The sequence below is a fragment of the Rhea pennata genome, chromosome 4 (assembly GCF_028389875.1).
Source record: "Rhea pennata isolate bPtePen1 chromosome 4, bPtePen1.pri, whole genome shotgun sequence".
In the NCBI taxonomy this organism is placed as follows: Eukaryota; Metazoa; Chordata; class Aves; order Rheiformes; family Rheidae; genus Rhea; species Rhea pennata.
The window spans coordinates 25,049,597-25,063,104 of NC_084666.1; the positions used below are offsets into that span (position 1 = coordinate 25,049,597).

At 35.5% G+C, this 13,508-nt stretch overlaps 1 protein-coding gene across 1 annotated transcript in view; it reads left to right on the forward strand.

Moving 5' to 3' along the window:
- Positions 1–12,406, forward strand: part of UBE2K (ubiquitin conjugating enzyme E2 K) — a 38,033-nt gene extending 25,627 nt beyond the window's left edge. Inside the window, exons 5-7 of the mRNA XM_062574602.1 lie at positions 6,868–6,967; positions 10,604–10,732; positions 11,079–12,406. Of these exons, the coding sequence (XP_062430586.1) occupies positions 6,868–6,967; positions 10,604–10,732; positions 11,079–11,153 (304 nt within the window). The 3' untranslated portion in view covers positions 11,154–12,406. The remainder of the gene's footprint in view (positions 1–6,867; positions 6,968–10,603; positions 10,733–11,078) is intronic.
- The last annotated feature ends 1,102 nt before the right edge of the window (positions 12,407–13,508 follow it).

The window sequence follows — 13,508 nt, forward strand, 5'->3', positions numbered from 1 at the left end:
ATATTCTAAAATAAGATCCAACTGATTTAACGGCTTTTTTTTTTTTTTTTTTTTTAACTTCAAGAGTCGAACAGTTAATAGTTTGTTCTTTAAGATGAAACATTCTGGCTTTTTTAATTGCTGATCAATCTGAAAAAAAATCTAAAATATCAAAAGGCAATAGACAGATCCAAAGAAATCATGAACTTAAGTTTTTATTTATTCCTCCCCTGGAAATTTGGAGAGGAAGAAAGAGAGTGGAGATTTGACTTGTATTCTTCTCATGTTTGAAAGTTAGGTCTTGCACAGAACACTTAAATTTGTGTTGAATTCCCTCAGTTAAAAGAGTGCTCCTACCTGCCTTCACTAAGATAATTATAAAATAGAGGTCTTGGAACAACAACTTGCTGTCTGCGTAATTAAACAGTGATTGGCACAGGGAACACCAGTATCACACCACTTGTATGCTGCTAAACTCTTCCTGCTAAATGCTGTCTTCATTTAGAAGTGTTAAGAAAAGAATTTTCAGAAAATATCTTCCCTCCTGCCTCCCCCCCCCATCCCCCAATACTGTGGTCCCTTTTCAAATGATTCTTATTATAGCGATCCCTTCATTTTTCTAATATTGCTTCTTTTTTGTAAGTGAGAGCAAATCGCTTGAGGTTTTTTTTCTTTTTTCTTTTTTCTTTTTTTTTTTTTTTTTTAAGACTCCGTAGTCCTTTTCTGGAGGTGAGAAACCTGTGTGGCTACCTGCATCCTCTGTTGTTTGAAGGATTTCAGTAATGACAGATGAGCCTTTCTTTTTTCTTTCTCAGTTTCCTAAAACTATTCCTAAGCCATAGGAATAGTTAATACTGATATTAATTATTTATTCAGTATTTATGTTGGTAGAGCATGTGCTGTTTTTAACTGCTTAATGTGAGAAATGCCCACACTACCATGGTTAAGCTTTCCCCAGGTGTAGGTTGAATAAGAGTTTGAATAAGATGACAGCTTCTTTAAAACAAAAACAGCAGCAAAAAAAAAAAGATAACCCACCCACCCAAACCTTGAATTCATTTTTTAATGGATTTCAACAGGCATTCAAAGGTGAATGTGACAAATGCAATTCTTATATCTTCCAGAAGGCAGCTATCAGAATATATATTTAGTCTACAATCATTCTTGTTAAATACTTTGGTAATAAGATTTGCTTCTAAGGTGCTGCTTGTCTGACTTGTAGTGCTCATACTGAATGATTTTCTTGTTGCTATGTTTAAAAGTAAATCCAATTTAAAAGTTCGAATGCATGTCCATCATTTTCACTGAGGTCAGTGGAAGTTGAAGAGCAGAATTTGGGTCTGTGGGACCTAATAGTTAAACCTGGATTTTTTTTTTTTTTTAAGAGTTAAATAAACTGATACAATATTCATCAATATATGGTGAATACAAATCCCAACGTTTTAATGTATTTAAGTAATTCATGTTTCTTTCCTCCTTGTGCATCTCATGATAATGATTTTCTATTTCAGTGAGCATCATTGAGGTATTGTTATACATATTGGCAGGAGGTCTTACCAACTTGTAAAGTAATATCTTTAAATGATTTTGTAATGAGTTTAATGAATTTCTTTCTCCTTGGTATATGTTTTATGCTGAAATTCTCTGCAGCTGTAGATTTTCTTCATCATATTTAGATTTGCAAATACCTGTTATGCCAGTTAGTTTGCAAAACAACCACTGTTTGCTGGTGAAGTTAAAACAAGGAGATGACTGTATAGAAGTCATACCGTTTATGCTGATACGGTATGACTTTTGTTGTGCAATTTCACTTGCTGTAGCCTATGTTTTCTTTCTGGCTAGTATTCTGTCCCAAAAATCTATTCTTAAATAAAACAGCAAATACTATGTATTGGAATTTGAGAACTTAACTACTTGAAAATTGTTTTACATAAATCCCTTGAGCAGTGTTATCCAGTAAATGTGTTGTGGCTGTGTGCGTGGCTATAGGCGTAGCCAAATTCTTGGCTGCGATGGTTTTGACAGTCAAAATACAGATGCATAATGTTATTTTCATAGTGCCTCTACTAGTCTATTCTAACTAGTTTTGTCTGAGAAGCAGAAATCATTAGTTTAAGAGATAATATAATTAGAGTAGGTATACGGTCAGCAGTCAGTTAGCAGTAATCATTTTTATGATGCATTTTCTTGGACTTTCTGAAACTGCTGGCTTTTGCTTAGGCTGTTTGAGGAACACTGAGCCTCTTTAAAGCTTTGAGAAAGATGCAAAGAATATTGACATTGTTTTAGGGAACTCTTCAGCATGCAGGCCAGTCTGTCCCCCTGCATTATGTCAAAACTATTCTATTATTTGCAGGGAGGTTGGTTTGTTTGTTTGTTTTTTGTTTTTTAATGGGTGCCCAATCCTGTATTTTCCCTGTAAATAGTGACTATACAACAGGCTTCTGCTGAAACGCCTGATGCCCTTCCTCCCTATTTTCAAATTCCTTGAACGCTTGGTACAAATTACCACAGCTTTTTTTTCTCAGATTAACAAGCTTAGCTTTTTCACAAATGGAATAAATACTGCAGATTTTAAAAAATGTCATTGCCAGCAACTAGACCAGAGCAGCAGTCTACTGGCTGTAGTTGTTCTGGTTGCTCTGCTGGGTTACCTCTCAATGTTGAGATATTACAGAGACTTATTTTCAGAGTGAGACATACAAAGCATAAGTTAAAACCTCCTGAATGAAGAATTATTTAGCCTTTAAAAATAAGAGAGAGGAAAAACTGGCAATGTTTTGTAATCCTCTTAGGATCCTTTCTGCTCATAGAAATCTCCTACCTTTCATACTCAGGCATGCTGGACACAACTGCCTTGCCGTGTTTTTTTAACATTATCATTATATTCATGCCAACAACTGCTGCTGCTTTTTTAACAGAAATATCTAAAGGTGATATTTTTATATATTAAAAAATACAATTTTTTTTTTTACGTTCCTGAAAAGTAAACCCTTGGGGAGCATTGGAAAATGCAGAGTATATTTCTTTCCAAAGTTTTAAGGAAGGATTCACGCAACTTCTGTTGCAGCACTTTTCTCTCTGAGATATGTGCGTGTGAGTGTGCGTGCATGTGTGTTGAGGAGGGAGTTATGCAGTGCTCAACCTAGGTCTTCCTCCGGAACTGATGGTGGAGAATTGTTGTTTCTGTCCTTTGTTAATGAGAGGAACAGGTCCTGCTTTTCTAGTGTCTGCTTGTAATTCTGAGCAGTCATCTCCATTCACTCTATTCTCCCAAAGAAGGTAATAGGAAGGAAGAACTTTTTAAGGAAATTAGGAAATGAGAACCTATTTTTAGCTGTCTGTGCAATTTCTTCTAGAAATCTAATTAGTCTCTGGAATATAAGACTAAGCTATGTAGATGAAGACTTCAGTACTTTCTTTGATAAGGGAACATAATTGAGGTCCTGAAGATAGTGTTACATGAGTATACAATAGTTGCAGTAAACGTGTGTGTTTTTTTTTTTTTTTTTTGATATTGATCACAAACCTTATTCTCCATACTTTTATTACAGACAGCAGCTAAAGTTGTAACAGGTTTTCTTTTGTAATTTATGGATATTTCTTCTTCAAACTTTTGTGTCCGATGGCAACTTTGTTTAACTATGCATGAGCAGTGAAAGCCTTTTCTGAGAAACAAGGCTTGAAAATAAATTGTAAATTATATTTTTAAACCTTTTTTCATATGTAGCTAAACTAGTCTTGTCCATAAACTTAAAATTTCAGAATTTGAATTCTTTGAGAGGTAGTGTTTTGCCATCTGTATATCCAAATGGATGCGGTATTTATTTTTTATTACTCATTTTAAGGTTGGAAAGTTACAACAGAAGTTGAGGTCTCAGTATGCTTTATATGAAAATCTACAAACAGAGTAGATGAATGGGGTGAAAGAGTCTAGCAGTCTTAGGAGCCAGAGGCAGCTGGAGTAAGCACAGAACTCACGTTCTAGCCATTTATGGTCCTTTTTGCCCTTAGCAATGCCGCCTCCCAAGGCATCTTTCCGCTCTGGGAAGTAAAATGTAAGAGGGAAGTAAATTTCTTGACAAAGCGGCCTAAGTGGCTAAACCCCTTCCATGTGTTTTATTGTAGTTTTAAATAGTGGCAGTATTTTCAGACTCCTCTGAAGTTAAAAAATTTCTGTAAAGAAAAGTACAGAACAACTTTTATTTAGTGAAAATAATTATGGTTACAGTTGATAGTTTTCTTATTAAGCTTCTGTTGAAAAATTGCAGTAGATAGTATAATAAAACTACTTAGCTGGGACAAAGGACTTTACATTTTGGAGCATGCGTCACAGTTGTGGTGGTTTCTGAAATTCCCTGCATAAGTACAATAATGCACAGAGAGCCTGGAAGGCTAGCCTTCTGGGACACCTGAATGCAGAGATAGCTGTTTCTCAAAGTAGTTGTATCTTCAAGTAAACAAGCTACATGAAGTTTCATTTAATACTAGCAGATACCTCTGTGAATTGTCATCATTACACACACTAAATAGGTCAATTTCAGAAGAGTAAGAATCAGCAGAGGTCACAGAGAACAGAAAATGAAAAGAAGAAAATAGCATAGGTACCTATAAGGCAAAAATGTTCTCCACTCAGTGGTCTTTGTTGTTGTTGTTGGGTTTTTTGGGGGGAGGGGAATTAGATGTGGAAAAAACAAGATGCTTTGTATCTGGTGTTTACTGAGTTAGCTAGATTCTCATCACACAACTGAGGATGTGTTTCAGTAACTAGATGTTCTTTATCTGATCAAATATAATCTTACTGGTTAATCCCTAGCTTCATTTGTAATTTAAAGAAGCATTCTTTAACTTGGAAGAAGTGACCAGCTTGGAAGCTGAAATGCTTAATCTGAAATTTAATTGGAAGAGAAACTGAATCTGAAATTCTGAAAAGTCTGATTAGTAACTAAGGAATGTGTTTGAAAATGGAAAATTACATGTTGTGAAGATTTTTGTAATTTTTTTTCCCTCCAGAATTCATGCTTCTAAAAGCATGAGTTTTTGAAGAGTTAAGTCTACAAAATTCAGCTTGAGGGACTTTAAGCTGATGTGGCAGTTGGAAAGAGACAATATGTGCTAATTAAAATCTCTATCACTTGGGATGTTTCTCACTTGCATTTTAATGTAGAACATTGCACTGTGAAAGCTCAGTGATGATTATCATGTTTTTTTTAAGAAAAGAACTGAATTTCCTGGAAAAATCTTTTAGAATTGGAAACAATCAGGGAAGAATGTCTTATTTGAATGATTAGTGACGTTACATGAAAGCCGTGCATACGAGCCTCTGGGAATATAATATTCGTGTCATAAATGTACCTCTGACATCTTACCAGTATCTATTTTCTGCCAGTTTATCCATATGCTCTGCTGTGGTACCTCAATACAGTGCCACAGTCCTGGAAAAAAGACAAGTTTCTGAAATTTGACACTGGATATACAGATCTGCAAACTGTTTCTTTTATGTCTGGACCAGTAGGTCAGACTCTTTCCTGTCCTCTCTGACTCACTGCATTTGCTTTCAGTCCTTTGAAAAGAAGAAATTATTTTCTATTGATTTGAAAATTGAACAACCCTTCTGTGAGAAATCAGGTGTCTCTGTTTAATGACTTTCCTTTAGCATTTCATATGCTGTGACCATTTTGCTCAAATCTAAGGTGTCACGTTTTCTCACTTGTTATTCTACTAAGACTTGAGCACAATGAATAGTTTTGTGTATTACTATTCTCTATGCCTTTCTGCTCTGAGCTGTAACGATGAGGAGTCTAGAGCTCCTTTTCCGGAGAATGACTCTTCTTCGGCTGGAACACTCAACTGCAGATTCTGTGCGGTCCTTATTTGGCTTCTGCTGTGTCAGCTGAAATGGTAGATCACAGAGATGGTAGTCATGATCAAAGTCTAATTAATATGTGTATTTAAAATGTTGCAACTTTCCAGATTTATAGTATTTAACTGAAATTTGCTGCTTTTACTTTTCTGAGTGATGATTAAGTTTTATGTAGTTTGTTTTTTTTTTCTCTCAAATTCTTTGTCTCTTATTCTAAGATCTCATCATTTAATTTGAACTCAGTGCGTGTAGAAGTTGAATGTTTCAGCCTCTAGAACTGCCCAGTTTCAACAGGATTCTTTAATAGGTGCAGAAGTGTGCCTTTAGGGCAATATCTTGACTGCAGGAATGCTTTTCTGGCCTCATATTTGGTTAAAAATCTGTCAGTAATGTCAGATTGAAATGAAAGGAAGTTGAGATAATATTTTCAGAGTACACGGTTTTGTAGTAGCAAAACCCTTCTATTACTGAAGGAGTAGTTTTGCTATGTAAACTGCTAATTATTTTTACTGAAAAATAGCATAATTAAACTGGCACAATGCAAAAGGTCTCAAGTGTATAAAACTGCTTATCTGTTACAAGAATTAAAAATATAGGTCACTATTTCAGTATATGCTACTTTGCCTCAAAGAGTGCCAGCAGAGGGAGCACACATGGGCTACCAGCTCAGCATGTAGAGCTTACTTAAGGTGCTAATACTGGTGGCAAGAGGAGGTGAGCTTTAAGTTACTTTTTTCTTTAAGCAAAATTAGTTTTGTTAAGTTGGCAAAGTCAAATGTGTAGACCGGGGGTTGTTTTCCAGGTGCTTAAGAAAGCATTATAATAAGGAAGAGTGCATTTAAAGCCTTTTAAAATACATATAATGGGTTGTATTGTAATACATATAACTTGCAGCAGTTTAAAATTATGTTTCTTACACTTACAGTCTTTGTATTTATTTCTGTATCTAGTGCAATATTAGAACTGCAGCAAAGATGAGTATAGACATGGGATTTGGTAAAGTTATTTTCAAACTGTAATTTTAGGGCAGCAGCAATGACTCTAAGAACAGTGTTACTATCACTGCAAGCATTGTTGGCAGCTGCAGAACCAGATGATCCGCAAGATGCAGTAGTGGCAAACCAGGTAAGATACTTGGTTAACTGTATGTATTTTTAACACTTTCTTAAATTTTGTTAACTCTGACTGGGTCCCAAACATCTTCCTTAGGTAAGAGAAGAATTTTAAAGAATTTACTAAAAGAATTTCTTGAGAAATGTACTTTTTACTTTGTACTCTTTACTCTCAGGCTTCCAAAGTAAATAGCAGTTATTTTGAACTGTCAAGAGTTTTTTTTTTTGTTTGTTTGTTTGTTTGTTTTTTTAATTAGGCTTGTGAGAAATGAATTCCGGTATAATTTTCCTTTTAAAATCTAAGGCTTTTAGTATAAGAAATGTTGTATTTGTTTAAAGCAAGTTTTAACTTGTTGGTACTCCTTTGGCTTGGCTTAGTATGTAGCCCCTCATCTAGTTCAATAAGAATATTGTTGAGCGTCATATCTGTTAATGTCAAAATTTTATGAATACACTTTGGACAAATCATTGTTTCATTTAATCCTGAGAAGCAGTTCATCTGAATGAAGCATCATACATATCTGACGTTTGCAAGTACTTGGGATAACTGTTTTACACATTGATCAAACTGCTATCAATAGAATTCTTGTTGATTGCATCAGGTTTGTTACTTTTTCAAACAGAAGCAAAACATAAAAATATTAATTGGGTCTTATGCCATATGAAAAGTCACATAGTGCTATTTAAAATACTGATGGAAGATAGGAGCAGTCATTCCATAATTTAGTAGTTGACAGGCTTTAACAGAGCCCCAAGTACATGCGTGTTGTTTTTCTCTTTTAACTGGAGAGAGGGAGACTGAGCACAAGAGAGGCTGCGAGATGAAGGCCTAGGTCCACGAGTGACTGTTGATAATGAGGATATATTTCAGTAATGACAAAGCAAAGAAAGAGGGGCAGGAAGGGAAGAAGCTTCCAGGATGGGTGTCATCTACATCTCTCCTGTAAGGGAGCACGCCGTCGGAGAGGGTGAGAAGTGGGTACTTCAACCCTTTGAAACATTCTACTGGAATTCTTAATGTCGTTTATCAAATCTGTCAGGTTTTAGAGTGAAACACAGGGATCAGCGGTGGCCCGTTGTATTGCTTGGTGGGGAAGAGCTGATTTAAAGCTACTGAAATCCCTATACTCAGTAACAAGTACTGAAGGTTTACTTACGGGTGTTGGTGGGGTTCTGGAATGTGCTGTAAAGCTTTCTCTGAATAAATGTACCCAAACAGTGCTGTCAAAGTGAATTGCCATATGCGGGCAGATTTGTTGCAAAGGCAGGCAAGGCCACTAGGCAGGCCATGCAAATGGTGTCCCAGCATTGGTTTTTTGTGCTTGACACTAGCGTGCGTGTGCTCTTGCTCTCTCTCTACTAAAAAGCCAAAAAACAAACCCTCTTCCCCCCCCCCCCAAACAACAGACATAGTTTCCTGCTCTGGGCACTGATGGCTGAGTTCTCTATGGAAATCATGACAGTCTTGTAGAAACACTAGCTAGAAAGAGGGTTTCTCCAAGCCAAAAAAAACCAAAACAAACAAACAAAAAAAACCCGTGGAGATCCTAGGGTCTGAAGAGCGGTTTTCCACACTGCCTCTCAGGCACTAGTGGGGATGTGCCCAAATGGGACTGCCGTGCTGCTGCTGATATGAAGAGGATTCAGTGTCCCCTGTTTGCAGCAAATACCAGCATGAAAACTTCACTGAGGCTTGGCCTTTAGTTACAAGCATGTATATATAAGCAGGAAGTCACTGTAATGTTTTTGAGAGAAGTGGTGTTGAACAGTCAGTGTTTCCAAGTGTTTCTTCAAAACAAAGATTTGCGGAGAATTAATTATCCTCTACGTTCATTAGACTGCTTTTCATTAACTACAGGTTAGCCTACCAAGCCTTCCAGGTAAATGGCAGTGTCCTCTAAGCATTCCAGATGAACCCCAGGGAGAACACAGTGGCATGTAAATTCAAAACCTATCTGATCTCAACCCTGCTTACAGATACTGGACTACTTGCTGCCTTTTAAGTCCAGCAACATAACTGCCTAGGGTTCTTGATTTGCAGACATAAATAAAAAAGTGCCTTAATTTTCTCTCTCTGTGTGAAGTCAGATTATTTACAAATACCTAAATAAAAGAATCTTACTGATAGAACACTGAAAGCTAGTTCTGAATAAAACTAAACTCATGTTTGCATAACTGAAACCTTTCCACTTCAGCTAGTTGCTTTTTAGGCTTGACTGTGTTCTCAGATGTGTTTAAAAAGGGAAGTCCTCTAAGAGCAGGAAAATGTAGTATTTAGGATACTCTTTGTGCTGAACTTAATGCTTTTTTTTCTTCAGTTGTAAAGACTTTATAGCGGTTTGTAATAAATCCATATAGTGTTATGTATTTTTTTCATATATTTAGGTATGTGTATTTATATTCTTGCATATATTTTGATATGTTGTATAATATATATATAATACAGTGGAGTATTTCCAACAATAGATTATCTCTTAGCATGTTGATGTAGGCATGTTGATCTTTGTTCTAATGCCACTAATAATCAGATGCTAACTCTATGAATTACTTCATATGGGGGCAGAGTTAGTGGTAAGTGTACAGAGCAAGGGAGTCAGTGTGTGCACTTTAGAAGAGACAAAATGTACAGTAGTAAAAATTACTATATTCACTTTTACAGTGCTTTGCAGATTTAATGATTACTTTCATATACAAATAAAATACTTAAAATCATAACCAGCCGTATTTCTGTCCTTAAAATGCATCTAAATATTTGAAAGGTGTGTTTTCCGGTATCTTGTCTTATTGTTTAGTGCTAACATTTATTAGGTGGTTCAAGGCTATTAAACATACCTTTTTTTTTTTTAGGGTGTAATGATTGAAGGAAGTGTCTTTTTAAATAAAAAACGTTAATACGGCTGTGTTGATTTAAAACTTTGTATTTAATATCAAAGTTACTAAAATAGGAAACTGTTATTTTTTTTTTTTGTTTGATTGTTTGCTTTATGACACATGACCCACTCTTCAGATTTTGAGTTCCTGGTACAGGCTAGAAACACTCTATGCTAAGGTCCATTTTGTTATTTATTAAGGAAACTTATTTTGTGGCAAGATTGGTGCAAAATAACACTTACATGCTTACATGATTTTTTTTTCTAGTAAAAACAGTTTATATGAAAAGAGTGGCAGCTCTCCAGCTTTTTGCACGTCTGCCTTTTTTCTTTTTTTTTCAGCCTTTCTATTGTCACACACAATATCAGTTTGCTTATTCCCAAGGAGGAAGCCTGGCAGTAAAATGTCAGCCCTCACTGAAAAACTGCAGACCCGCTCACAGTTTTGAATACCTGTGCTAAATATAGCTGTTCTAGTTTTGATCAATGCAATTGAGAGCAGAATTTGATTATACACATAAAATACTTATAAGTGCATAATTTAACCTAAAGGCAAACGCATTAAATCAAATGTTTGCACAGACTTTTTCTATGTGTCACCCTAACCCCCAAATTTCATTTCAGAAATATCATTATAATAGATGTGATACAGTGTTGAAGATACTATAGTGAGAGTTACAAATTGGAATCTATTTTAGTCATCTTGCTTTTTGGTTGGATTGCTAAGTTAATTTAACTTTTCCCCTTCTCCCTCCCCCTACTCCCTTTCTTTTGTGTAGTACAAACAAAATCCAGAAATGTTTAAACAGACAGCTCGACTTTGGGCACATGTGTATGCTGGAGCACCAGTTTCTAGTCCAGAATACACCAAAAAAATAGAAAACCTTTGTGCTATGGGCTTTGATAGGGTAAGTATACGTAACTTAATGATTTTCTAGCAGATGCAGGGCAAATATATGTACAAATAAAGGGAGTTGTTAGTGGGCTCACTACTTCCGTAACCTTCTGCAGATCTAAATTCTGTTCTGCTAATTGTTTTTATGAATTGAAGTTTTGAGATACTACATTATTAGTAAGTTTTGAGCTGCCTTCTGCCTTTTTGACACAATAATTTATAATTTTACAAATCGTAAGTTAAGATTTATTAAATGGTAATATAATGGTTCTGATAAATCTGTGTACTTCTTGTGCCACCTCTCAGAGCTGCTGGTTCACACACTTAAAATATTTTTGCTTTTTGTTTTCTCTTTGCAGAATGCGGTAATAGTGGCCTTGTCTTCAAAATCATGGGATGTAGAGACTGCAACAGAATTACTTCTGAGTAACTGAGCCATGTAGAGAGAGAGCTGCTTCAGTAGTCCAGCTTGCCCCTTCTGGAGGAGCATCACCATCTGTTATTTTTAGGATTCTATATAGATTCTCTTTTAAAACTGGCACTCTTGCCTGATGATGCTATCTAGGCACTATTGGAGACTGAAAAACCGCTCTGTAAATAAAGCTAATTAAACGTCTGTGTAAATTTAAAAAGGGGAAATACTTTAATTTTTTTCTTACTAAATATTGTAAAAATTCTTTGAGCTCAGCTAAAACAATGGGGGAAAAACATGCCTACTTTAGTGTTTAGCAGTGTGACAAAGACTAGCAGGAACTTGCTTCAGGAATTTGATTTAGTAATTCAGAAAGCAACATTTTTTGAGTGTTAGTCATCAAAATTGTTGGTGACACTCATCACAGCTATCTTACTGTTTCTTAACATGGATCCTATGTGCCTGTGGATTGACCTATATTTGCATGCTTGTACTTAATAGACGTATTAGGTAGGGTCGCTGAAGAGAGCACCATTTAAATACTCGAGTATTCTTGTAACTTTTCCTGAAAGACTTTCAAGATTTACCCAAAGTTCAAAATGGTGACCTATTCAGAACCTTTTTCTTCCTAGTTTATTAATTGGGAAACCTGATTCTCCTCTCCCTTGCGTCATACATTGCATTGCAGAACTAAAAAATTCTCACTGGATTATTTTTCGTCGTCTGTGGGTATGTGTGTCACTTACAGTAGTCTAGGCTCCACTTTAAAGAATATATTTTGAATTACCATAACGGTTTTCAACCATCATGTTTTCTACAACAAACTAATAAGGATTTAGTGTGCTTGGACATAGCACAGAAAGGTGGAGCTGACTTTTTTTTTTTCTTTTTTTTTTCTTGCTTTTTTTTTCTCCTGTCTTAAGTAGATGTAAAATGTTCTTCAGTACATTCTGGATAATAATGATTTCACTGGATTTGAAGGAGGAAAAATGATTCTCTAGCATATTGAGAATTAATTTCTTTTTGAGTACTTGATATGATGCAATCAGCTGTTTTTTGCAGCAATTTTCTAGCTTTATTTTTGGCTTCAGTTTAAGGATTGCTTACCAGGTACTTCAAAATTCATCCTTGCTTGCATTTTTCTCCAGTTGACACATGGAGGCTGTGTTGGTGTTTTTACTGTACATACTTCAAATGCACATAGAAGTAGAAGTGTGTTCTCAATTTAGCTTTCTTTTGGATTGATGTTTCTGATAAACAAGAACTGAAATCTTATCTTGGCTTGTACATACAGTCAGTCTTTCTATTCGTATTAAAATGACATTTCATCCTGAGTGCAAAAGCTTGAAAATTATTAGTTTTGCAACTTCAAACACTAGTACATCTACTTAAAGAGAACTGTAATATCTTTATGAATATGATGCTAACTTTTAAAAATGTATTTGACAATGTTCAGAGAAAAACTGAGAACAGAGACTGGGGATTGTTGATAATGGAGTACTGTATAAATCATCTTTTTCATGACTATTTCTTCTCCTAAACAGTAGATCAAGTGGGTTGGGGAAATGTGTATCTGGGCTTTTTGCTTGAACTGTGAAGTACAAGTTGAAATAGTTTCACGCTTCATAGGCAGTTTGTTTGTAAATTATACTAGAAGAAATTGGGAACATTATTGAATCTGTTAAATATTTGGAGCATCATTGCAGGGGAACAAAACCTGAAAATAGAGCTGTAGAGACCTAACTGGTTCAGGATTGCTCCCTGTGCTGTTCTGTCTGAACTGTCCAAGGTTAAAATATTATGGGACACAGACAGTAAATACCTTTAGTTCATATCAGTGCAATACTAAATGCATTTGCGTAGTCTTTATACGTACTGCTTTTTAAGGTATAGTCAGTGATTACTTCTCTTGGATTTTCTCGAGTTAGTGTGAATCATTTTCAAAGATGCCAAAGGAAATGAATTGTTTTGTCTTGCATTGTATTTATTTATTTTTTTAACAAGAGGCTGCTACTGTTCACCTGGTTTGCTAGGTGGAAACCAGGGACAGTAGGAAACTATGGCAAAATGCTACTTGTGTAAATCTCAGTTTGCTGTCTTTTCTGTTATACAGGCTAAAAACTTCTTGATTTCATCAACACTTTTTTCTTTGTTTTTTACCCTGGTGGTAATTATGAATGGCTAACTACCTTCCCTTGTTCTTCGCTGCTATTTATCAAAAGAAAGAACTTGGAAATCATTGTCAGGGGACATAGTGGTTCACCGTTACGGGCTTTTGAATGTGTCATTTGATAAGAATAGTTTCTTAAGAACAGACTGTAAGCACATGTCTGATGACAGCCAGAGCAGATTTTTCCAGGTATATGTAAAGGGATAG